At 49.6% G+C, this 24542-nt stretch overlaps 1 protein-coding gene across 6 annotated transcripts in view; it reads right to left on the minus strand.

The window, feature by feature from the left end:
* Window positions 1–24542, minus strand: part of GRK4 (G protein-coupled receptor kinase 4) — a 132046-nt gene that overhangs the window by 25234 nt on the left and 82270 nt on the right. For all 6 annotated transcript variants that reach the window (XM_029062823.2, XM_029062818.2, XM_039911952.1 and 3 more), the window contains 5 exons: window positions 23525–23617; window positions 21453–21516; window positions 19288–19428; window positions 10512–10702; window positions 78–115 (listed from right to left, as the gene is read on the minus strand). In XM_029062823.2, the coding sequence (XP_028918656.1) occupies window positions 78–115; window positions 10512–10702; window positions 19288–19428; window positions 21453–21516; window positions 23525–23565 (475 nt within the window). In that variant the 5' untranslated portion in view covers window positions 23566–23617. The remainder of the gene's footprint in view (window positions 1–77; window positions 116–10511; window positions 10703–19287; window positions 19429–21452; window positions 21517–23524; window positions 23618–24542) is intronic.

Consider the following 24542-nt stretch of genomic DNA (forward strand, 5'->3'; position numbering starts at 1 on the left):
GTCCTTGATGCATCTCTGGGTTTAATCTGGTTGTTTCTTAGCCAGATTACTACACTGGAAAGCAGCTTTTCACTTACCACGGTCATCCAGGAGAATATTTTCAGGCTTCAGATCTCTATAAAACAAAGAAATGACGAGAGAAATATCATTATTTTAAAAGCAATATTAAAACGCAGCGATACAAATATTAACAATCTTAGTTGTGTCACTAAATTCCTTTAGGTGAATTGAAGCATACTAGAGATTTTTTTAAAAAGTTAGGATAATCGATTTGCCTGATTGAATCCTCAGTTCTCTCGTGACTGCCCCAGAACAATGGCAACTTTCAATGAGTAACAAATTGAAAGGATCACATTTAACAAATCTCCAAACTTTTAAAATCCAGCTCCACGGCAACCGTTTGAGAGAACAAGTCTGTGACAGATTCACGACAATGCTCCGACAGAGACAAAGCGGGTGTCTCTTTGATCAGCTTTCAAGTAGCAAACACAATCCACTGATTTCTCTATTAATATTCTAAAAAAAAAAAAAAATGGGGCTTCCTTAAGCCTTTCTCCTCCAATTGTAAACCCGGATTTTACAGGGAACTCTTTCCGAAGAAAATGACCTCTATTTGAAGTGCTTTAAGTTTAAATTTAATTTAAATTTATTTAAAATGGCAAACTTTTTATGGTATTTGCTAAACACTGACTATGTGCCAGGCACTTTGCTAACCTCTGGGGTAGATACAAACTAATCAGATTGGATATAGTCCATGTCCCACGTGGGGCTCACACTCTTAATCTTAATTTTAAAATTTGGAGAAGCAGCGTGGCTCAGTGGAAAGAGCCCGGGCTTGGGAGTCAGAGGTCATGAGTTCGAATCCCGGCTCTGCCACCTGTCAGCTGTGTGACTGTGGGCAAGTCACTTAACTTCTCTGTGCCTCAGTTACCTCATCTGTAAAATGGGGATTAAGACTGTAAGCCTCATGTGGGACAACCTGATTACCCTGTACATCCCAGCGCTTAGAACAGTGCTCTGCACATAGTAAGCGCTTAATAAATACCAACATTATTATTAATCTCCATTTTACAGATGAGCTTAACTGAGGCACAGAGAAGCTCAGTGACTCGCCCAAGGTCACACAGCAAACGAGTGGTGGAGCCGGAATACTAATTCCCAAATTTGGTGATAGTATTCTTTTCTCAAAATCAAAATGAAGAAGCTACCTTTTCTCCAGAGAACAAACTCAAAGCACAGCAAAGAGAATTTTGTTGGGGCTAAAATTTTAAACTTCCAATTTCAAAACTGCTTTTCGAAATTTGACCACTACGGCAAGTTCACGAACAACAGTCTTAGAAAACAGCATCACTCGATCGTAAGTAACCGGAACTAAAGACAGGATTGACCGTAGAATAATCCAGGCTGAAATTTTAATCCGGGCACAAAGACGCGCTTCTAAATTCGTGGGTTTCTCAGGCTGCGGTCCCATGTCGTTTCAGTGGATGTCCCGGAGGTGGGAGTTCTGAACCGCTCTCTGGTGAATGCAACGTCACCTGAGGGTCATGTGAATGACCGGAGAAACCTTCTCCATTCCCCGGATCTTCCCCTGGCCATCTGGCCCCTCTCCAGCCCTTGAAATTTGCTGGGATGGGCTACAGGGGGCTGGAAGCGGCATGGCCTGGCGGACGGAGGATGGGCTCGGGAGTCAGAAGGACCTGGATTCCGATCCCGGCTCCGCCACTTGTCTGCTATGTGACCTTGGGTAAGTCTCTTCCCTTTTCTATGCCTCGGTGACCTCATCTGTAAAATGGGGAATAAGACTGTGAGCCCCACGCGGGACAAGGACTGTGTCCAAACTTGTGTCCACCCCAGTGCTCAGTACAGGGCCTAGCACAGGGTTGGCGCTTTGCAAATACCATTAATAAGTCCAGTCTCTTATACTGGACTAACTAGGACTAACTCTTCTCCTCCTTCTCTCCTCCTCCTCTTCTCTTCCTTTCCTTCTCCTCCTCTCTTCCTCCTTCTCCTCTTCCTTTGCTTCTCCTCCTCCTCCTCTCCTTCTCCTCCTTCTCTCCTCCTCTTCCTCCCCTTCCCCTTCTCTCCTCCTCCTCCTCCTCTTCCTCTCCTCCTAGTACAGTGCTTTGTACTCAGTGAGTGTCTAATATATACGACCGATCGACTGACTGATCTATCACCTCAAGACTGTGGGCCTGGCCCTGACTGAAGATATTCATTTGTGAACAGTCACTCTCTGAATAAAACTCTACAGCCAACTTCATAACACCTAGCAGTATGGAGGTAAAACCCTTATTTTCCCAGTTCATTAAAGAGGATGTCATGCAGAACAGAATTAAAAACTGTATTCCATTCAAGGGTGATGATTTCCTTCCCTCTACTTGGCCTGTCCCTCTATCGGGAGGGATCGGCTTAGTCTTGACTCCACGGCTCCCTCCAGTTATCGCCCCGTGTCCTTCCTACCGTGCCTATGCAAACTCCTCAAGTTGTCTACACCTTCTGTCTCTCTTCCAATTCTCTCCGATCTGATTTCCTCCCCCTTCGCGCCACAGAAACTATCCACTCTAAGACCACCGATGACCTTCTTCTTGCCAAATCCAATGACCTCTTAACTTCTCTGTGCCTCAGTGACCTCATCTGTAAAATGGGGATTATCTATGAGCCCCACGTGGGACAACCTGATCGCCTTGTATCCGCCCAGGGCTTAGAACAGTGCTTGGCATATGTGATCTGAATAACTGATTTTTTTTCTCTCCATAAGGGCCAATACGGCTAGCGTCCTTACATGATCATGGGCATCAGCAATTCTTTAATCCAAACTAACGTAAGTGCAGAATATACAGACCTTGATATTTTTGTGCATTTGCTATGTATTAACCAGTAATGTATTAAATGCTTAAACTGTGACAAGCCCTGGGGTAGATAGCAGCACGGCTCAGTGGAAAGAGCCCAGGTTTGGGAGTCATAGGTCATGGGTTAATGAATCCCAGCTCTGCCACTTGTCAGCTGGGTGACTGTGGGCGAGTCACTTCACTTTTCTGTGCCTCAGTTACTTCATCTGTAAAATGGGGATTAAGTATGAGCCTCACGTGGGACAACCTGAATACCCTGTATCTACCCCAGCGCTTAGAACAGTGCTCTGCACATAGTGAGCGCTTTACAAATGCCAACATTATTATTATTTCCTCTACTCCCTCTTCTTTCCGCGTCGCCTTTGAACTCGGATCTGTTCCCTTGAAGCTGCTGATGTTCACCCCACCCTCGGCCCTAAATCGCTTATGCTCGTATGTGAAAATTAATGTCTGTCTCCCCCTAAAGTCTGTAAACTCCTTGTGGGCAGGGAACGTGTCTACCAACTCCGTTGTATTGTACTCTCCCAAGTGCTTAAAATAGCACTCTGCACACAGAAAGTGCTCAATAAATTCACTGACTGATTATTAGTCTGTCAGGGCAGTGACAACACAAAGTTTCACTTCCTGTTCTTTAAAATGGTGGCAAAATGGCTGTTGTGGGTATAGAAATTTCCCGTGGGACTGAGATTTTCGGTGTCTTCCCCGCGCCTATGCTGGACCAGGCACCGTAATGAAGTGCGAAACGCCTCTACACTGGAAGCTTCTTGTGGGCAGGGAACAAGTCTGTTCCGCACGCAGTAAGTATTCAGTAAATATGATTGACTGACTGACTGACGTGTTTCCTCCAAGAGCCAGGACTAAAGGTGAATTTTGTCAGGGGGTTCCTCGGCTCTGCACGGAGTTAGGGAAAGGGATTGCACAGTCCGGCCACGTCATGCGGGCCAGGGGATGGCGAATGAGGATTCCCGTCCTTCGACGCCCTCACGGAAGGACTCCAATTCCCAGTCTTCCCTTGCCACCACCCATTTCTCTGGAACCAGGAGACAGGAATTCTGCTACATTCCTGTCTCTTCCAGAATACACTCCAAAACATGAGCTCACAGGAACGGCAGGCTCCTCCCTATTGCCACTGAACTGGCCCTTTTCCAATTTTCTAGCACTTCTCTTGTTCCGTCAGCCATCTCCTGGTCAACGGGACTTCCTGGAAAACCCCCTGAGGGCCAGGGACTGACTCAGGTTCCCACCTGTGGATCCTCTCCCAGCACCTAGTACGGTGCTCTGCACACAGTATGTGCATAATAAATGCCATTACCACTTCTACGCCTCTCTTCTCCCACTCCCTTCTGTGTCACCCTGACTGGTTCCCTTTGGGAGTCAGAGGACCTGGTTTCTAATCCCAGTTCTGCCCCTTTTCTACTGAGTGACCTAGGGCAAGTCATTTAACTCTCTGGGCCTCGGTGTCTCATCTATAAAATGACAAGTCATTACCTGTTCTCCCTCCCCCTTAGTCTGTGAGCCCCATGTGATAGCGGGACTGTGTCCTACTTGATTATCTCGCATCTACCTCAGCGTTGATGACAGCGCATGGCGCCCGGTAAGGCGCTTAACAAATATCACAATTAATATTATTACATTAAAAGACCCACATTTTTCTTTTTTCAGGAGTAACTTACCCTGCCTCTCTGTTCTCCATCAACACGCTTCTTTTTCCAAAGGAAAAAAACCCGACATCCTAGGCTTGACTCTCTGTTCTCCACCAATACTCTGCTTTTTCTAAAGGAAAAAAACCCGGCATCCTAGGCTTGACTCTGTTCTCCAATACTTTCTTTTTCCAAAGGGAAAAAACCCAACATCCTAGACTTGGCTCTCTGTTCTCCACCAATACTCTGCTTTTTCCAAAGGAAAAAACCCCCGACATCCTAGGCTTGACTCTCTGTTCTCCACCAATACTCTGCTTTTTCTAAAGGAAAAAAACCCGGCATCCTAGGCTTGACTCTGTTCTCCAATACTTTCTTTTTCCAAAGGGAAAAAGCCCAACATCCTAGACTTGGCTCTCTGTTCTCCACCAATACTCTGCTTTTTCCAAAGGAAAAAACCCCTGACATCCTAGGCTTGACTCTCTGTTCTCCACCAATACTCTGCTTTTTCCAAAGGGAAAAAACTCAACATCCTAGGTTTGACTCTGTTCTCCACCAATACTCTGCTTTTTCCTAAGGAAAAACACCCCACATCCTAGGCTTGACTCTCTGTTCTCCACCAATACTCTGCTTTTTCCAAAGGAAAAACCCCCGACATCCTAGGCTTGACTCTGTTCTCCACCAATACTCTGCTTTTTCCAAAGGAAAAAAACCCCACATCCTAGGCTTGACTCTCTGTTCTCCACCAATACTCTGCTTTTTCCAAAGGAAAAAACCCCCACATCCTAGGCTTGACTCTGTTCTCCACCAATACTCTGCTTTTTCAAAAGGAAAAAACCCTGACATCCTAGGCTTGACTCTCTGTTCTCCTCCAATACTCTTCTTTTTCCAAAGGAAAAACCCCCCACCTCCTAGGCTTGACTCTTTCTCCACCAATACTCTGCTTTTTCCAAAGGAAAACAACCCGCCATCCTAGGTTTGGCATTCCAGAACTTCTTCCCTTACTGTAGATTTCAAACTCACCGTGGGCAGGGAATCACCTCTGTTGTATTGTACTCTCCCAAGTGCTCAGTGCAGTTTTCTGCACACAGAAAGTGCTCAGTAAATACGCTTGATTAATCGATTGAACAAGGACATCCAACGTACAGTAACTTCCGGTCAGATGACTTCTTCTCATAAACTGGCTAGAGGTACACCTGGGATAACCGGAAGCTCCTTGCGGGTAGGGATTTCTTTGTGCTGTATTTTCTCAGGCGCTTAGCGTGGCTCATTGGAAAGAGCCCGGGCTTGGGAATCAGAAGCCGTGGGTTCTAATCCCGGCTCCGACGCTTGTCTGCTGTGTGACTTGGGGCAAGTCACTTCACTGGGCCTCAGTTCCCTCATCTGGAAAATGGGGATTGAGACTGTGAGCCCCACGTGGGATAAACTGATAACCCTGTAATAATAATAATAATGTTGGCATTTGTTAAACGCTTACGATGTGCAGAGCACTGTTCTAAGCGCTGAGGTAGATACGGGGTCATCAGGTTGTCCCACGGGTGGCTCACAATCTTAATCCCCATTTTCCAGATGAGGAACTGAGGCCCAGAGAAGTGAAGTGACTCGCCCACAGTCACTCAGCTGACAAGTGGCAGAGCCGGGATTCAAACCCATGATTTCTGACTCCCAAGCCCGGGCTCTTTCCAATGAGCCATGCTGCTTCTCTATCTCCCCCAGCGCTTAGAACAGTGCTTGGCACATAGTAAGCGCTTAACAAATACCATCATCATTATTATTATTATTATTATTATTATTATTATTACAGCACTCTGCACTCAGTGGACATCCAGGGCTTTGCACCCAATTAGCTTATATTTCAGGTGATGGCTCGAAAACAGATTTTATCCTTCCTCTTCCTAAAGTCCATCACTTTTTGGTCGAAGCACAGAGTTTCAGCTTATCAATCAATCCGGGATACGCTTTAAGCATCTACTTTGTGCAGAGCACTGTACTAAGCATTTTTTTATGATCTTTCTTAAGCGCTTACTATTGCCCAGCACTTTACTGAACGCTGGGGTAGATACAAGTTACTAAGCATTTTTTTATGATCTTTCTTAAGCGCTTACTATTGCCCAGCACTTTACTGAACGCTGGGGTAGATACAAGTTAATCAGGCTGGACACAATCCCTGCTCTCCACAGGGCTCACTGTCTTAACCCGCATCTTCCAGATGAGGTAACTGAGGCCCAGAGAAGTGAAGCGACTTGCCCAAGGTCGCGGAGCAGACAGGTGGGGGGGCCGGGATTAGAACCCAGGTCCTTCTGACTCCCAGGCCCGGGCTCCATCCGCTTGACCTGTCTTGTGCGGTCGAGTCGTCTCCGACCCGTAGCGACACCATGGACGCATCTTTCCCAGAGAGGGCCCCCCTCCATCTGCCATCGTTCTGCCACCAGGCCAAGCTATTTCACCTGGGAGAATCGCTTGGGAGAGTCTGATACAAAAGACTCAATCGTTGACACAATCCCTGCCCACAAGGAGCGGGAAGCCTGGAGCTAACAACTGTTCTTTGGAATTGAACGATCTCGCCGACATTTTATTATACCATTTTGACTAATTTCAGTGGTGTTTTCTTTTACTCATATCAAGTCTCTTCCGAGAGGCCTTCCCTAAACTTCCCTCTCCTCTTCCCCCGCTCCCTTCTGGGTCGCCCTGACTTGCTCCCCTTGCTCTCCCCACCCCCCAAAGCCTCACAGCCCTCATGTCCATAGCTGTCATTTGTCAATTTTTAAGAAATCGGATTCCGCTAGCAATAATCCAAAAGCCACATGAGGTTCTGGGATCCGCCGGTTAGCTTTAGGTCGTTGACATGAACGAACATTGTCTAAACACACGTTGGCAGTGAGCTCCACGTCGGAGACGAGGGATGGGCTTAGAGGTTATCCACTTTGTGGTGGATTAATGACCCACGCCAGGCTCTGTTCGGAAGGACCGGATAATAACGATCTGCGTTTCTTGGGCCATTGGGCCAAACGTGGTTGCGTTACCTCATTTGGCAACTGCGTGACAGAAATCAAATCACATTAAATAGGTATGTGCTTAAAGACATTTTGCAAGCTAGAAATATTCTTTCCAGAAAGCTACTTCATCGCTTTGAAGATTCAAGAGTGGACATGATTTCACCCCTTTTACACAGAAACAATAACAATAATAACAATAAAGGTACTTGTTAAGCACTTACTATGTGAGAAGCATTGTTCCAAGTGCTGAGGGATATACGAATTAGTTGGATTGGACCCGATCCCTGTCTGGCAGGGGGCCCAAGCCCTCGATTCCCATTTTACAGATGAGGGAAGAGAGGCGCTTCTCTGTGACTCAGAATATGGGGCTCACAGCCTCAGAGGGAGGGAGTACAGGTACAGAATCCCCATTTTGCAGTTGAGCAAGCTGAGGCCCAGAGAAGTGAAGCGACTTGCCCGAGGTCACCCGGCAGGCGAGTGGCAGAGCCGGGATCAGAGCCCAAGGTCCGCTGATTCCCAGGCCTGTACTCTTTCCGCTAGGCCCCGCTGCTTCTCGAAACAAAAAGGAAAATCCCTGTTGTTTCTCTGTTTTTGAACAAAGCACGCACCAGTTCCCTCATCACATCCTCGGAGAACCCACCGTGCTACCAACTGCCCAAATCCTTTATCAGTGATGAAAGATGTGACGACTTTCACAGATCTCATTTCACAAATCTCCTGGTTTCTGTAACAGACCATCCAAAATAACCAAGGCTAGTACAGGGGGATAAAAACGGTCTTTTATTATTTAACGAATCTGCAGCTGATCGGACTCACTCTCTCAACCACTTCAAATCGATGGGGATATTTTCAGAAGATGATGCAAAATGGGCAGCACTTCCTGAAAATATGTCCTCTCAAAGTTGGACTTTTTTTTTTTAAACAAAAGAAAAAGGAAAGGCTTGTTTTAAAGGACTATATTAAGCTCACACTTTCAAGTTATTTTGAGGATTCTCTTCCTAAGGGTGATGGTCATCACCAAAACCTTTCCAAAAAAAAAAAAAAGGTAGGATAGGCAAGCGTGGCTTAGTGGAAAGAGCCCTGGCTTGGGAGTCAGAGATCGTGGGTTCTAATCCTGGCTCCGCCGCTTGTCTGCTGTGTGACCTTGGGCAAGTCACTTAACTTCTCTGTGTCTCAGTTGCCTCATCTGCAAAAATGGGGAATAATAATGTTGATATTTGTTAAGCGCTTACTACGTGCCAAGCACCGTTCTAAGCGCTGGGGTAGATACAGGGTGATCAGGTTGTCCCACATGAGGCTCACGGTTAATCCCCATTTTACAGATGAAGTAACTAAGGCACAGAGAAGTGAAGTGACTCGCCCACGGTCACACAGCTGACAAGTGGCAGAGCCGGGATTCGAACTCATGACCTCTGACTCCCAAGCCCATGCTCTTTCCACTGAGCCATGCTAATGTGAGCCCCACGTGGAACAATCTGATTATCCTGTATCTGCTCCAGCGCTTAGAACAGTTCTCTGCACGTAGTATGCGCTTAACAAATACCATTATTATTACTATAGCAGAGAAAGCCATTTTCTGAGTACACAGTGAAATCTTCATATTTTGTTCTTGATCCCTTTTCGACCTGATGCGGGGCTTGTTTGTTCTGCTTCCTCCTGGCTTTGATGACTAGTGACCTTGTCCGGACCAAGGTCGCACTCAGATGGCCTGCGAGGATAACATTGGGTTTGAGTGGCAGACAGCGATAATGATAATAATAATAATAATAATAATATTCGTGCCAGGCACTGTATTACGTGCTGGGATAGATACCAGGTAATTGGGTCGGACAAACCTGTCCCACATGGGGCTCAGAGTCTTAATCCCCATTTTCCAGATGAGGTAACTAAGGCCCAGGCAAGTGCAGACACCAGTCCAAAGTCCCACGGCAGACGAGTGGCGGAGCCGGGATCAGAGCCCAGGTCCTTCTGACTCCCGGGCCCGGGCCCCAGCCGCTAAGCCGCGCCGCTTCCCCAACGCCCAGCGGAGCGTCCGTGCCCGATTCGTGGACTGAATGACCGTTGCCAGATCGGGCCATATGCCTTGGTAAAATTGCCAAAGGAAAAGAAGCATATTGGAAATGTAATAAAAAGTACGGTATCTGTCAAGCGCCAGACACTGTTCTAAGCCCCAGCACGGTTCTGAGGGCTAGGAGACTGCGGTTTCTTAGCACCCTCTGGACCGCAAGCTTCCACTGGGCAGGGAATCAACTCTTGTATATTGTTCTTTCCCAAGCGCTTAGTAAATACCATGGAGCGAGAAGAAGAGGTGACATTACCTTCATTCACTAAGCGCATCCTGGAAAAAGAGCCAAAGTCCGATTCGGGCGCGAGCGGAAGAGAGGCTGATAGGGGTTTTGCAAGAGGGAGCCTTACTTCATTTTCATCCGAACCCCACGAACGCTACTAAAGCTAACATTCAGTCAGTGGATCGGCGGGATTTACTGAGCACCGACTGCATGCGGAGCGCTCTACTAAGCGCTTGGGAGAGTACCGCAGAGTTGGGAGAAATGATCCCCGCCCTCGAGGAGTTGAAGAGCTACTTGGGGAGCAGAGGGATTTGAAAAAACAAACACTTCCGCCGAGAATCGACTCGGGGCTACTGACACGATAATCAATCAGTCGTATTTATCAAGCACTTACTCCGCGCGGAGCAACGTCCTAAGCCCTCGGAAGAGTCCCGTAAAACAGGATCGGCAATCACGTTCCCTGCCCACACGAGCTTACAGTGGAGCTGACGAATTTACAGTCTCGAGGACACTTCTCTGACCGAGGAAAATTAAAAACAAACTTGAAGAGTGAAAATCGTCAACAGAAAGCAAAGGGGTCAAGTTTAATTTGAACAAAACACATCCCAGACCATAAAAGGCCCTGTAGACGTGACCCCGTGGACAAACGTAAACACTCAGCTTCGGGGCAAACTCTTTCGCTCTGAAGGCTGAAACGGAAAGCAAGTTGGACAAGCGTGTATTACTGCCGTTGGGTCTTACCTGTAAACAATTCTCTCCCTCTGTAAATCTTCCAAGCCACAGCACAGTTCTGCAGCATAGAAAACAGCCCTCTGTTCATCAAAGCCAGGGTTTCCCATGTTGTATATGTGAAACTTCAAATCCCCTCCGTTCATAATCGTTAATACTAAACACAGGGCATCTTTCGTTTCATACGTGTAGGATAAACTAACCTGAAAACAAAAGAGACTTGCTGTTTTCACTTGTGATTCCCCGGATCGCCCACCCCCATTTTCTCTCTAATTTTGGCCGGAAAGGAAAGCACAAAAGCCAAGGAATTAGGCGGGGAAAAAGTAGCAATTGAGAGCTCGCAAGGAGGAATGCATCTGGAGGGAGAACGAACAAAACACGGACACGTGCGCCAGTCCCCCGAGAGGAACAAAACTCTGCAGAGGGCATCCCTTTTGTAATCCGCGGGCCCAACCCCATTTAGCGATTCGAAACAGAGCCCCACAGAAACCGGTGCAGGAGATAACACCACCAGCCAAATCGCAACTTGTGTCCCTGCTCGCCACCCACGGCGTGAGGGGTGAGGTTTCCGGGGTCAACTCTGAATATTCCGTTTTTTAGGGTTAGAAGTTCAGCATTTCTTGAACGGCCTCTGAGTTGAAAAACGTGCTCCTCTTTACCAGCCCCTCCTCCCCACCCTGGTTCTCACTCAGTATTTAGAGCTGTAGTTTTTCAAGGCGATCTATATAGGAAGATGAAAATATCACAGTTCTTAGTCTGGGTTCTGCCATTTAATAATAATAATAATAATAATAATAATTATGGTATTTGTTAAGCTCCCACTATGGGCTAAGGACTGCACTCAGCACTGGGGAGGATACACGTAAACTGAGTTGGACGCTATCCCACGAGGGACTCACAGTCTCGATCCTCATTTTCCAGATGAGGGAACTGAGGCCCAGAGGAGTGAAGTGACTTGCCCAAGGTCCCACAGCAGACAAGTGGCAGAACCGGGATTAGAACCCATGACCTTCTTACTCCCAGGCCTGGGCTCCATCCACTATGCCGTGCCCTCTCCGCTGTGTGACCTTGGGCAGGTCATTTCAACCCCTCTGGGCCTCAGTTCCCTCATCTGGCAAATGGGGATGAATAATAATAATGATGTTGGCATTTGTTAGGCGCTTACTACGTGCAGAGCACTGTTCTAAGCGCTGGGGGAGATACAGGGGAATCAGGTTGTCCCACGTGGGGCTCACACACTTTTAATCCCCGTTTTACAGATGAGGGAACTGAGGCCCAGAGAAGTGAAGTGACTCGCCCACAGTCACCCAGCTGACGGGCGGCGGAGCCGGGATTCGAACCCATGACCTCTGACTCCCAAGCCCGGACTCTTTCCACCGAGCCACGCTGCTTCTCCAAGATGAAGACCGTGAGCCCCGTGTGGGACCGGGAATGTGTCCAACCTGATGAGCCTGAATCTACCTCATTCATTCATTCATTCATTCATTCATTCATTCATTCATTCAATCGTATTTATTAAGCGCTGACTATGTGCAGAGCACTGTACTAAACGCTTGGAATGGACAAATCAGCAACAGATAGAGACGGTCCCTGCCCATTGGCGGGCTTACAGTCTAATCCTAGAACAGTACCTGGTCCATAGTAGACGTTTAACAAATACCTCAATTATTATCATTAGGTTCAAAAACTTTCTTTTAGCGTTATTCGTTTAGGACTCCCTTTGTGCCAGGCACTGCACGAATCCCGGCTCCGCCGCTTGCCAGCTGTGTGACTGTGGGCAGGTCACTTCACTTCTCTGGGCCTCAGTGACCTCATCTGGAAAATGGGGACTAAAAACTGTGAGCCTCCCGTGGGACAACCTGATCGCCTTGTATCCCCCCAGCGCTGAGAACAGTGCTCTGCACATAGTAAGCGCTTAACAAATACCACCACTGTTATTACTGGGGTAGACACAGGCTAAGCAGGTCGGACCCAATCCCTGTCCTTCCTGGGGCTACAATCCCGATTTCCAGATGAGGTACCCGAAGAAGCGAGAAGAGAAGTGACTTATCCAAGATCACACAGCGCACAGGTGACAAAACGGGGATTAAAAACCCGGCTGTTCTGACTCCCAGGCCCGGGCTCTATCCACTAGACCACACTGCTGGTTTTCCCGAATGTGCTTTTACATCTCCTCTCGCTGACCGTCGGCTACGGATTTTATCAAAGTTAACCGACTTTCTACCCTTTGGGTGAAAAGATGTTGAGCGTACTGTCACGAGTATTCTTTCGGCCACCCCGGCGCAGTGCCGGAGGACGCTCTCGAACGCTAAACGTATTTCGATGAAGTCGCGGCGAAGAGGGGCGGGCAAACTGATCGGCACCGATGATCCCTGTTGGCCGCAGAACGGAAAGGAGGAAGATGAAATACGACGGCCACGGGGCTGAAGACGGGAAAGCGCCTGACCTAATTTTGTGAGGGGACCTGAAGGACCCAAAATTCCCAATCAACCACTGACAGTGTCGGTATCCGTTAAGCGCTCACTCTGTGCCGAGCACCGTTCTGAGCGCTGGGGGAGATACGGGGTCATCGGGTTGTCCCACGTGGGGCTCACAGTCTTCATCCCCATTTTACAGAGGGGGTAACTGAGGCGCAGAGAAGTTAAGTGACTTGCCCACAGTGGCACAGCTCTAAGTGAGAGGAAGGCGGGTTAAATCAAGAAGAGACGATCTACTCTGCCCACAGCCTTGCAACACAGACCCCACCTAAAAGGGTCATGGGAAGGTACTAGAAAGAACTTATCCTACCAAAAAAAGGCAAAGCTGAGCACTAGAAGCGGCGTGGCACAGTGGAAAGAGCCCGGGCTTGGGAGTCAGAGGTCGTGGGTTCGAATCCCGGCTCTGCCACTTGTCAGCTGGGTGACCTTGGGCAAGTCACTTCGCTTCCTCTGGGCCTCATTTGCCTCATCTGTAAAATGGGGGATTAACTGCGAGCCTCGCGTGGGGCAATCTGGTTACCCTGTATCTCCCCCAGCGCTTAGAGCAGTGCTCTGCACACAGTAAGCGCTTAACAAATGCCGTTATCATTATTATTATTAAGCATTTAATAAACGCTATGGCTGGTACCACACGAGATGGGCTCACTGTCAAGATGACGTCTGTTCCTCCCCAGATTAGATGCTAGGATAAACTCACTGAAGAATAAACAGCTAAGTGGAAAGAGCCCGGGTTTGGGAGTCAGACGTCGTGGGTTCTAATCCCCACCACTTGTCTGCTGGCAAGTCACTTCACTTCTCTGGGCCTCAGTTACCTCATCTGTATAATGGGGATCAGGACTCTGAGCCCCACGTGGGACAGCCTGATCACCCCGTATCTCCCCAGGGCTTAGAACGGTGCTTGGCACATAGTAAGCGCTTAACAGATACCATTATCATCATCATTTTTATTTCCGATGCATGCGGAATTAGTTCTAGCACACCGGCTAGCAAACCGTCTCCAGAATAGCAAAATGCCGACGATAAAAAGGCAAGAAGAAGCATGAAGTGAGATTGCAATTAAAGAGCGACTGCAATCGGGAAGCAATTGTGCAGGCCTAGGAGTCAGAGGGACCTGTGCTCTAATCTGCTCTGTGCCCGTGGGCAAGTCACTTCACTTCCTTTCTGCCTCAGTGACCTCATCTGCAAAATGGGGACGCAGACTGTGAGCCCCACGTGGGACAACCCGATGACCCCGTATCTCCCCCCGGGGCTTAGAACAGTGGTTGGCACATAGCAAGCGCTTGACAAATACCATCGTTATTCATTATTATTATTCCTCTATGCCTCGGTTACCTCATCTGTAAAGCGGGGACCAAGACAGTGCGGGGGCAAGGACTGTGTCCAACTGATTCCCTTGCATCTATCCCACAGCTTACGATGCTTGGCACATAGTAAGTGCTTAACGAATACCATTAAAAAGAAATTTTTTTAAAAAAAAGGGACAAAGCGGTGGTCTGCATGAGACGGACCTCCGGCCGGGTTTAAAAAATGTTCCTGATTCTCCGTCGTTTCTGTTGATAGCCAATCCTCATCCTGCGCTAGCCCTGGCTTTACCGTCTGCGCAGGTCTTCCGGGTGTTTAAGCTTCTAAAGCGGAATTCTACGCGTTCAGTAATTCTTGGATGTCTGTTTAATATTGATAATAATGTTGGCATTTATTAAGCGCTTACTATGTGCAGAGCACCGTTCTGAGCGCTGGGGTAGATACAGGGTCATCAGGCTGTCCCACGCCAGGCTCACAGTCTTCATCCCCATTTTACAGAAGAGGGAACTGAGGCGCAGAGAAGTGAGGTGACTCGCCCACAGTCGCACAGCTGACGAGTGGCCGAGCCGGGATCTGAACCCATGACCTCTGACTCCCAAGCCCGGGCTCTTGGCACTGAGCTTCTGAGCACTGGCACAGGACGCGGAGGTTGATGATTTGGAGGCGTTTCCCAGTGGTGCAGAAACGCATCATCATCACAGAGTAAGCGCTTAACAAATCCCACAATTATCACTATGATTATTATCCTCCAGCAGGGCCGCAAACGAGTCGAACGGGACTGGACCCGTTTCACATCTCTAGTTTCTTCCACAGGTGGCGGGGAAGGGCTGAGGTGGGACCCCTCTGCCTTCCCTTGCCAGCCGTACCCCCTTCTAATAATAATAATGTTGGTATTTGTTAAGCGCTCACTGTGTGCCGAGCACCGGTCTAAGCACTGGGGGAGACACAGGGTCCTCAGGTCGTCCCACGGCAGGCTCACAGTCTTCGTCCCCATGTTCCAGATGAGGCACAGAGAAGTGGAGTGACTTGCCCACAGTCACACAGCTTCCAGACCGTGAGCCCGTCGTTGGGCAGGGATCGTCTCTCTCTGTTGCCCAACTGTCCATTCCAAGCGCTTAGTCCAGTGCTCTGCACACGGTAAGCGCTCAATAAATACCAGTGAATGAACGAATGTGCCAAGCACTGGGGCAGATACGAGGTCAGCAGGTTGTCCCACGTGGGACTCACAGTCTTAACCTCCATTCTGTAGATGAGGTAACTAAGGCGCAGAGGAGTGAAGTGCCTTGCCCAGGGTCACACAGCAGACAAGGGGCGGAGCCGGGATTAGAACCCACGACCTCTGACTCCCAAGCCTGGGCTCTTCCCACTGAGCCGCGCCGCTTCTCGCAATAAGATAACAGTGCCTGGCACATAGTCAGCGCTTAAGAAATAGCAACGTTATCATTATCTATAAGATAATCGGGATGGACGCAGGCCCTGCTCCAAATGGGGCTCGCAGCCTCGGTGGCAGGGAGGAGGAGCCCTGAATCCCCATTTTACAGATGAGGCCACTGAGGCCCAGAAAAGTGAAGTGATTCGCCCCAGGTCACACAGCGGGCCAGTGGAGGGGCCAGGATTAGAACCCAGGTCCTCTGGCTCCCAGACTCAAGCGCTTAGTCCAGTGCTCTGCACATAGTAAGCGCTCAATAAACACTACTGAATGAATGGACGAATGCTCTTTCCGCCAGGCCACGCCGCTTCCCTACCGTCCGGAGTGGCGTTGGACGTGGAAAATAAAAAAAGTTCTGACATTCCTGATATGATAATGTTGGTATCTGTTAAGTTAAGCGCTCACCACGTGCCGAGCACCGTTCTAAGCGCTGGGGCAGAGACAGGGTAATCAGGTCGTCCCACGTGCGGCTCACAGATGATCCCCATTTTCCAGATGAGGGGACTGAGGCCCAGAGAAGTGAGGTGACTGGCCCACAGTCGCACAGCTGACGAGTGGCCGGGGCGGGATCAGAACCCATGACCTCTGACTCCCAAGCCCGGGCTCCTTCCACTGAGCCACGCCGCTAAGAGGAGGGAATCTGTTCGAATGACCAAAGCCGCTCTTTGATTACTCACAATTTCTAGACTATACATGTCTCGTTCCCAGCAGAACCCCAAATAAACGTTCCCGCTCCCTCTGAGGGAAAGCAAAACCACAGCCCCAAATCCTTTTGAACTGAATATTTCCGGACCCAGAACGGACGCCAAGTAATTAGTTTCAGAGGACGATAAACGCTGACACTAAAGTTTCCCGTGCGGCAGTTCGAAAAGAAATGATCGGGGAGGATCTGCCATCCAACTGATGGTTCGAAGCCGAACTTTCCAAATTTCCGCGGCCCTTTATCTGCCGGAAATGGGCGCTGGACACAAAGTAAGGAGTAAATCGGAGCTGGTACAGGATGGAAATGCCCAATGAACACTAAATTATAATAATAATAACGACGGTATTTGTCAGCGTGGCTCAGTGGAAAGAGCCCGGGCTTGGGAGTCAGAGATCATGGGTTCGAATGCCGGCTCCGCCGCTTGTCAGCCGTGTGACCCGGGGGCGAGTCACTTCACTTCTCGTTGCCTCAGTTCCCTCATCTGGAAAATGGGGACGAAGACCGTGAGCCTCCCGTGGGCCGACCCGATGACCCCGGATCTCCCCCGGCGCTTAGAACGGTGCTCGGCACAGAGTAAGCGCTTTAACAGATACCAACATTATTGATCGGACTGTAAGCCCGCGATTAGACCGTAAGCCCGTCAAAGGGCAGGGACCGTCCCTATCTGTTACCGATTTGTCCATTCCAAGCGCTTAGTACAGTGCCCTGCACCTAGTGAGCGCTCAGTAAATACTATTGAATGAATGAAGTGCCAGGCATTGTACTAAACACTGGGGTGGATACAAGCAGGTCGCGTTGGATGCAGTCCCTGTCCCACGTGGGGCTCACTGTCCTATTTCCCATTTTACAGACGAGGTCACCGAGGCCCAGAGAAGTGAAGTGACCCGCCTAGGGCCACACGGCGGACAACAGGCGGAGCCGGAATTAGAACCCACGACCTTCTGACTCCCAGGCCCGGGCTCTATTCACCGCACCGCGTCACGACACGAGCCTCTTGGGCGGAGGGAGCAATGCCTCCTGTGTCCTTTGCGTTTCCTCGTTCGATCGAGGGAGTTTATTGAGCGCTTCCTGTGTGCAGAGCACTGTACTAAGCACTTGGGAGAGTCTGATACCACAGAGTTGTAGACACGCTCCTAGGCCGACAGCCTAGCGGACCGAGATATCTTCTGATGTGAATAATGCTTCTGGTGCTTCTTATTCATTCGTTCGTTCGTTCAGTGTACTTATTGAGCGCTTTCTATGTGCGGAGCACTGGACTAAGCGCTTGGAATGGACAAATCGGCAACAGATAAGCGCTTACCTACGTGCCAAGCCCCGTTCCAAGCGCTGGAGTGGATAGGCTAGAGAAGCAGCGTGGCTCAGTGGAAAGAACCCGGGCTTGGGAGGCAGAGGTCATGGGTTCAAATCCCGGCTCAGCTGCCTGTCAGCCGGGTCGCTTTGGGCAAGTCACTTGATTCCCTGTGCCTCGGTTCCCTCATCTGGAAAATGGGGATGAAGACTGTCTGCCCCACGTGGGACAACCTGATCACCTTGTATCCTCCCCAGCGCTTAGAACAGTGCTTGGCACATAGTAAGCACGTAATAAATGCCATCATCATCATTATTATTATTGTTATTATTATTATTATTATTAAATGCTGTGGGATTGAGGGGGGAGAAAGGTTTGGATGTTGTCACTGCCCAACCCAGTGTCTAGGGGGATGCCGTCCAAGCTGCAAAGTCACCGACGGGAGGGACATTCCCCATGCGGTTTTGGGGACAAGTCGTCCCAGTGGCCCTACCTGGTGGCACCCCAAATTCCTGACATCTGGCTTGGGGGTCGGGAAAAATGACTGGGGCGAGCCTCTAATAATAATAATAATAATAATAGTAATAATCATGATGGCATTTGTTAAGCACTTACTATGTGTCAAGCACCGTTCTAAGCGCTGGGGGAGATACAACGGTCATCAGGTGGTCCCATGGAGGGCTGCGGTCTTCATCCCTGTTTTCCAGATGAGGGAACTGAGGCCCAGAGAAGTGAAGCGGCTTGCCCAAGGTCACACAGCAGGTAAGCGGCGGAGCCGGGGTTAGACTCCCAAGCCGAGGCCTTACAAAGGAGGAGCCTTGGGGAGAATCAAGGATCGGGTTGGATATTCCGCGGCTTAGCGGCAAGAGCCCGGGCTTGGGAGGCGGAGGACGCGGGTTCTAATCCCGGCTCCTCCACTCGGCCGCTGGGTGAGCTCGGGCAAGTCGCTTCACTTCTCTGGGCCTCCGTCCCCCCATCTGTAAAATGGGGGGTGAGACTGGGAGCCCCACGTGGGACAACCTGATGACCTTGTATCCCCCCAGCGCTAAGAACGGTGGTTGGCACGTAGTAAGCGCGTAACGAATGGGATCGTTATTATAATCCAGGCCCGTGTCCCCGCAGGAATCAGTCCGTCAGTCAGTCGGTCGTATTTATTGGGCGCTTGCTGCGTGCGGAGCATCGTACTAAGCGCCTGGGAGAGGACGACGGAACGATACGTCGGACGCGTTCTCTGCCTACAACGAGCTCACAGTCTAGAGGGGAATTAGAGGAAAAGGACAGGCCAATGGTTAGGAGACGACATCTGAGCAGCGTTAACAGATCCTCACGCCCACCCACGGTCCCGGCCCGATTAAAAATCCAGCCCCGTATTTCCGGGACAGAGAGCCCGCAAAATGGGAGCTCAGTTTGCCAGTGGGCTCATTGCCCAGGAAGCCATTTTGAAGTAGACAAACAAAAGTGGACGTAATAAAACTACATTAAAATATATATATATATATATATATATATATATATGCACACACACATCTTAACATATATATAGATATCTAATATCCGTCAACTCGGTTCACAAAGACACAGATACTTACTACAAATCTACTGTGTACTTTTTCTAAAATCCGTTTCTCATTTAATGCCATAGATTCTCCTTTCCTCTTCTTGATTCTTTTCTTCTCGAGCTTTTTACAGGCGTACATCTTTCCCGTTGCCCTCACTTGGCAGGCACACACCTAGAGGAAAAACAGAACGGTTCACCGTGACTCCGGTCCCTTTCATGTTCAAACTAGGATCGTTTCGGTCACAAGGCTTTTAAGAAATTAGGCTAATGACGATCAGGGATGTTGGATGGAGGCGTCTCAGGTGGTGGGATAAAATCCAAGGAAAATGAAACGTTCAAGGAGGATGCCCGATATGATTATTATGATGACTAATGTCGGTATTTGTTAAGCGCTTATTACGTGCCGAGCACCGTCCTAAGCGCTGGGGGGAGATACAGGGTCAGCAGGTTGTCCCACGTGAGGCTCACGGGCTTCGTCCCCATTTTACAGCTGAGGGGACTGAGGCACAGAGAGGTTAGGTGACTCGCCCACGGTCACACAGCTGACAAGTGGCAGAGCCGGCATTCGAGCCCATGACCCGTGACTCCCAAGCCCACGCTCTTTCCACTGAGCCACGCTGGGTGGCCACCCGGTCGCTGCAGCTTAGGCGGCTGCCCTGACACGCTCGAGAAGCGGCGTGGCCCAGCGGAAAAAGTACAGCCCTGGGAGACGGGAGATCTGAGTTCTAATCCCAGCTCCACCCCTTGCCTGCAGTGTGACCTTGGGCAGGTCCCTTTGCTTCTCTGGGACTCAGCTGCCCTATCTGTCAAATGGGGATTTAATATCTGATCTCCCTCCTGCCTAGCGCCCCATGCCCCCTCTCGGGGTCGTACCTGGTTTCCAGTACCCCTCCAGTCTCGGCTACGGGAGGGAGAGGGAAGCCGGGGCCCGTCCGGGCCACTCCGAGCTCGGGCGGCGGCTAGCGGGGGGGCGGCCGTCGGCGACGAGTCCAGACTCCCCCGCGCCGGGCAGCGGCGGCCCGGGACAGAGTCGAGGGCGGAGACTCGACTTTACTGCGGGGAAGGAGGCGATGGGCAACCGCTTCCCGATTTTTACCAAGAGGATTCTACGGATCCACTGGCAGAACGACGGCAGGCGGAGGCGGGGCCTTCGGAGAGAGAGGTGTCTAACGTGTCGGCTCAATGGAGGCTCAACTGGACTCAGAGGTGAGCGCTTAGTGCAGTGTTCTGCACACAGGAAGCGCTCGATAAATGAGAAGCAGCATGGCTCAGTGGAAAGAGCCCGGGCTTGGGAGTCAGAGGTCATGAGTTCGAATCCCGGATCTGCCACCTAGCTGTGTGACCGTGGGCGAGTCGCTTCACTTCTCTGTGCTTCAGTTCTCTCCTCTGGAAAATGGGGATTAACTCTGAACCTCACGTGGGACGACCCGATGCCCCTGGATCTCCCCCAGCGCTTAGAACGGCGCTCTGCACATAGTAAGCGCTTAACGAACACTAACATTATTATTATTATTATTATTAATAATATGGTGGAATGAATGGTATAAGACAAGAGCCCCAAGTGGGACAGGAACTTTGTCCAACCTGATTATCCTGCATGTGTTGGGCTTGGCACCTAATAAGTGCTTTAATATCATTATTGTTATTATCATTATTATTACCTTCATTATTTGGTCCCTCTCTGTTTCTGCCCAGCCCTCTACAGGGTGGAGTCCGGGTTTCAAGGACTATGCACTTGGGAAACCTTAACAATGCTCAAAATTCAAATATTTTTCCCCTTTCTTTATTAAAAAAATGCTGCGCTGTAAAGTTGCCCCGTGCGGTGCTCCCGAATCATTCTGAAGTAGACAAACAAAGGTTGATGTAATGAAACTACAGAGATTTAAAAATTTTCAGGGTAAGGCAATTCGACATTCTAACGAATCTAAGGAGACCAGCAGAAAAAAAAAAAAGTTAGGGAATTCAACTTTGTCACGAGAAGCACGTGAAGTGTCGAGCCGCCAGTTCAGGGATCAGTCAAAGTCCTATTTTACTTTGCCTAACTGCCTAGGTTTCTCCTCTGGGTTCAGTGGTCTCCAACTGGATTACTTAAGGATAACCTCTCGAGAAAACCACTGACTAGTCGAATCTGTTCATTATCTTCCCCCGAAATGGTCTCCGGGCTCACCGTGCCCAAACAGGTCACGCGTTACTCACCTCTCCAAATCCTCCTTTTCCTAGAACTCTGTAATGTCTAAATGTGTTCTTTGTGACTGGTTGCCTGGGGAATAAAAAATAGAAAGGAAAAAAAGGGGCAAGGATTATCCATCTCTCATAGGCACCTGCATTAAAATCAGAAGCGAATCCAACTGCTACTTCCTTGTACTCACCGCAGCCCCACGAACATATCTATTCTATTAATGAGGTGTAGATATCTACAATTCTATTTATGTTCTGGACGCCCGTCTACTTGTTTGGTTTGGTTTTGTTGTCCGTCTCCCCCCTTCTAGCCTGTGAGCCCGTTGTTGGGCAGGGATTTGTCTCTATCTGTCGCCGCGCCGTACTTGCCAAGCGCTTAGTACAGTGCTCTGCACACAGTAAGTGCTCGGTAAATACGATCGAGTGACTGAATGAAGGAAGGAAGGAATGAATGAGCGATCTAGGCTCGACGGTGGGGTGAGCAGAGTGTGTTGCTCAAGAACTCCGGCTCCCTGCGGTGAGCAGGAAAAACGATCCATTAGTGACAGGGTTTCGACAACCCAAGGGACTGGCCTGGCCTTTTAGTGTACGGAGTGTGGTGGTGATGATAATAATGATGATGACGATGGCATTCGTTAAGCGCTTACTAACAGTGATAATAATGTTGGTATCTGTTAAGCGCTTCCTAGGTGCAGAGCCCCGTTCTAAGCGCTGGGGGAGATCCGGGGTCATCGGGTTGTCCCACGGGAGGTTCACGGCCTTAAGCCCAACTTTACAGATGAGGGGACTGAGGCACAGGGAAGTGACGTGTGCCAAGCACCGTTCTAAGCGCCGGGGTGGACACAAGGTCATCAGGCCGTCCCACGTGGGGCTCACGGTCTTCATCTCCATTTTCCAGATGAGGTCACTGAGGCCCAGGGAAGTGAAGTGACTTGCCCGAAGTCATACAGCTGATCAGTGGCGGAGTCGGGATTAGAACCCACGACCTCTGACTCCCAAGCCCGGGCTCTTTCCGCCAAGCCTCGCTGCCCCAGGATCCCACGGTGGCCTTTCCAGCCATCAGGACGGGGTTGCGTCTTCAAAGACGGAAGCAGTACGGCGCAGTGGCTGGAGCCCGGGCCCGGCAATCACGAGGTCATGGGTTCTAATCCCTTCTAGACTGTGAGCCCGTGGTGGGCAGGGATTGTCCCTGTTTGTTGCTGAACTGTACTTTCCACCCACTTAGTACAGCGCTCTGCACAGAGTAAGCGCTCAATAAATACAACCGAATGAACGTACGAAATGCATAACCCCGGCTCCGTCACCCGTCGGCTGTGTGACCTCGGGCAAGCCACTCAACTTCTCTGTGCCTCAGTGGCCTCATCTTTAAAATGGGGATCTAGACTGGGAACCCCACGTGGGACAACCTGATCACCTTGTATCTACCCCAGCGCTTAGAACAGTGCTTCGCACACAGTAAGTGCTTAAAGAGCATTATTATTATTCTTAGTCCCCCAGAAACAAAGGGATTCTGGAGAATGGACCCATCGTATTTAATGACGATTTATTAATTTAAATCAATATCTACTCATATCTAGAGAAGCGGCGTGGCTCAGTGGAAAGAACCCGGGTTTTAGAGTCAGAGGCGATGGGTTCTAATCCCGGCTCTGCCACTTGTCGGCTGTGTGACTTCGGGCGAGTCACTTCACTTCTCTGGGCCTCAGGTACCTCATCTGTAAAATGGGGACGAAGACCGTGAGCCTCCCGCGGGACGACCCGACGACCCCGTATCTCCCCCGGCGCTTAGAACGGTGCTCGGCACGTAGTGAGCGCTTAACGGATACCAACATTATTATTATTATTATTATTATTATTAATGGGATTTACCAAAACGATAAATTCTGTTTTAAACTAAAGCTGGAGTAGTTTCCACTTTTCTCAATACCTCCCCATGAAGCCGAACACCGACCCACTCGCTCTCATTAAAAAACCCCCACCAAAACGGAACTGGGGGAGCAGCAAATTTCACAAAACACCAAGACGATTCCGCAGGGCTTAAGAACGCACATGGAGATTTCCAGCTTTAAAACCTAGGTCGAACTAGAATTTACCTTTCTAGCCATTTCCACTGTAAGAACCGAGAGAAGTACATGCTTTCTTGGTAATCCTCAAACGGTGCTCCACTTAAATAATCGTGGACGACTCTTGGAAAAAGAAACGACAGACATGATTATTTTTTCTGGATCGCAACTCGTCGGTTGGCACGCGAAACGGCCATCGGCATATGAATGTGTTACAGAAATACGAATGAGAAAACATGGCATTTCTGATTCAGGCCAAAGGCTCGCCAGCACGGAGGTCCGTCAGGAGCGACAGCTAAAAGGAAGAACGGCCGGGTGGTCGCCCCCCCGAGACATCCCTCCCTACGGCTGCGGATGTACTGACATCCGTAATTTTTCTCTCTCCATCCTGAATTTTTCCCTCAGGAACCCTCGGTTCATTAACCGATCGTATCTACTGAGCGCTCGCTGTGAGCAAAACACCGTACTAAACGCTTGGGAGAGTGCATTATAACAGAGTGGGTCTCCGGACTGTAAGCTCATTGTGGGCAAGGGACCCTTCCGCTCATTCTGTGCTACCGGACTCTCCCCAGTGCTCAGTACGCTGTTCGGCACATAGTAAGTGCTCAAGAAATACCACTGATTGATTGGCCGACATGTTTCATTCCTTCATTCAACTGTATTTATTGCAAAGCACTGTACTGAGCACTTGGGAGAGCATGTGACTGTGGGCAGGTCACTTAACTTCTCTGTGCCTCAGTTGCCTCATCTGTAAAATGGGGACGGACTGTGAGCCTCACGCGGCACAACCCGATCACCCCGTATCTCCCCCGGCGCCTAGAACGGTGCTCGGCCCATAGTGAGCGCTTAACGGATACCAACGTTATTATTATTATTACAACAGACATATTTCCTGCCCACCCTGAGCCTTCAGTCTAGAAGGGGAATATTCATGAATTATTTTAATGATGATAATGTTGGTATTTGTTAAGCACTTCCTATGTGCCTAGCACCGTTCTAAGCGCTGGGGTGGATACAGAGTCACCAGGTTGCCCCACATGAGGCTCAG

The sequence above is a fragment of the Ornithorhynchus anatinus genome, chromosome 4 (genome assembly GCF_004115215.2).
Source record: "Ornithorhynchus anatinus isolate Pmale09 chromosome 4, mOrnAna1.pri.v4, whole genome shotgun sequence".
Taxonomy (NCBI): domain Eukaryota; kingdom Metazoa; phylum Chordata; class Mammalia; order Monotremata; family Ornithorhynchidae; genus Ornithorhynchus; species Ornithorhynchus anatinus.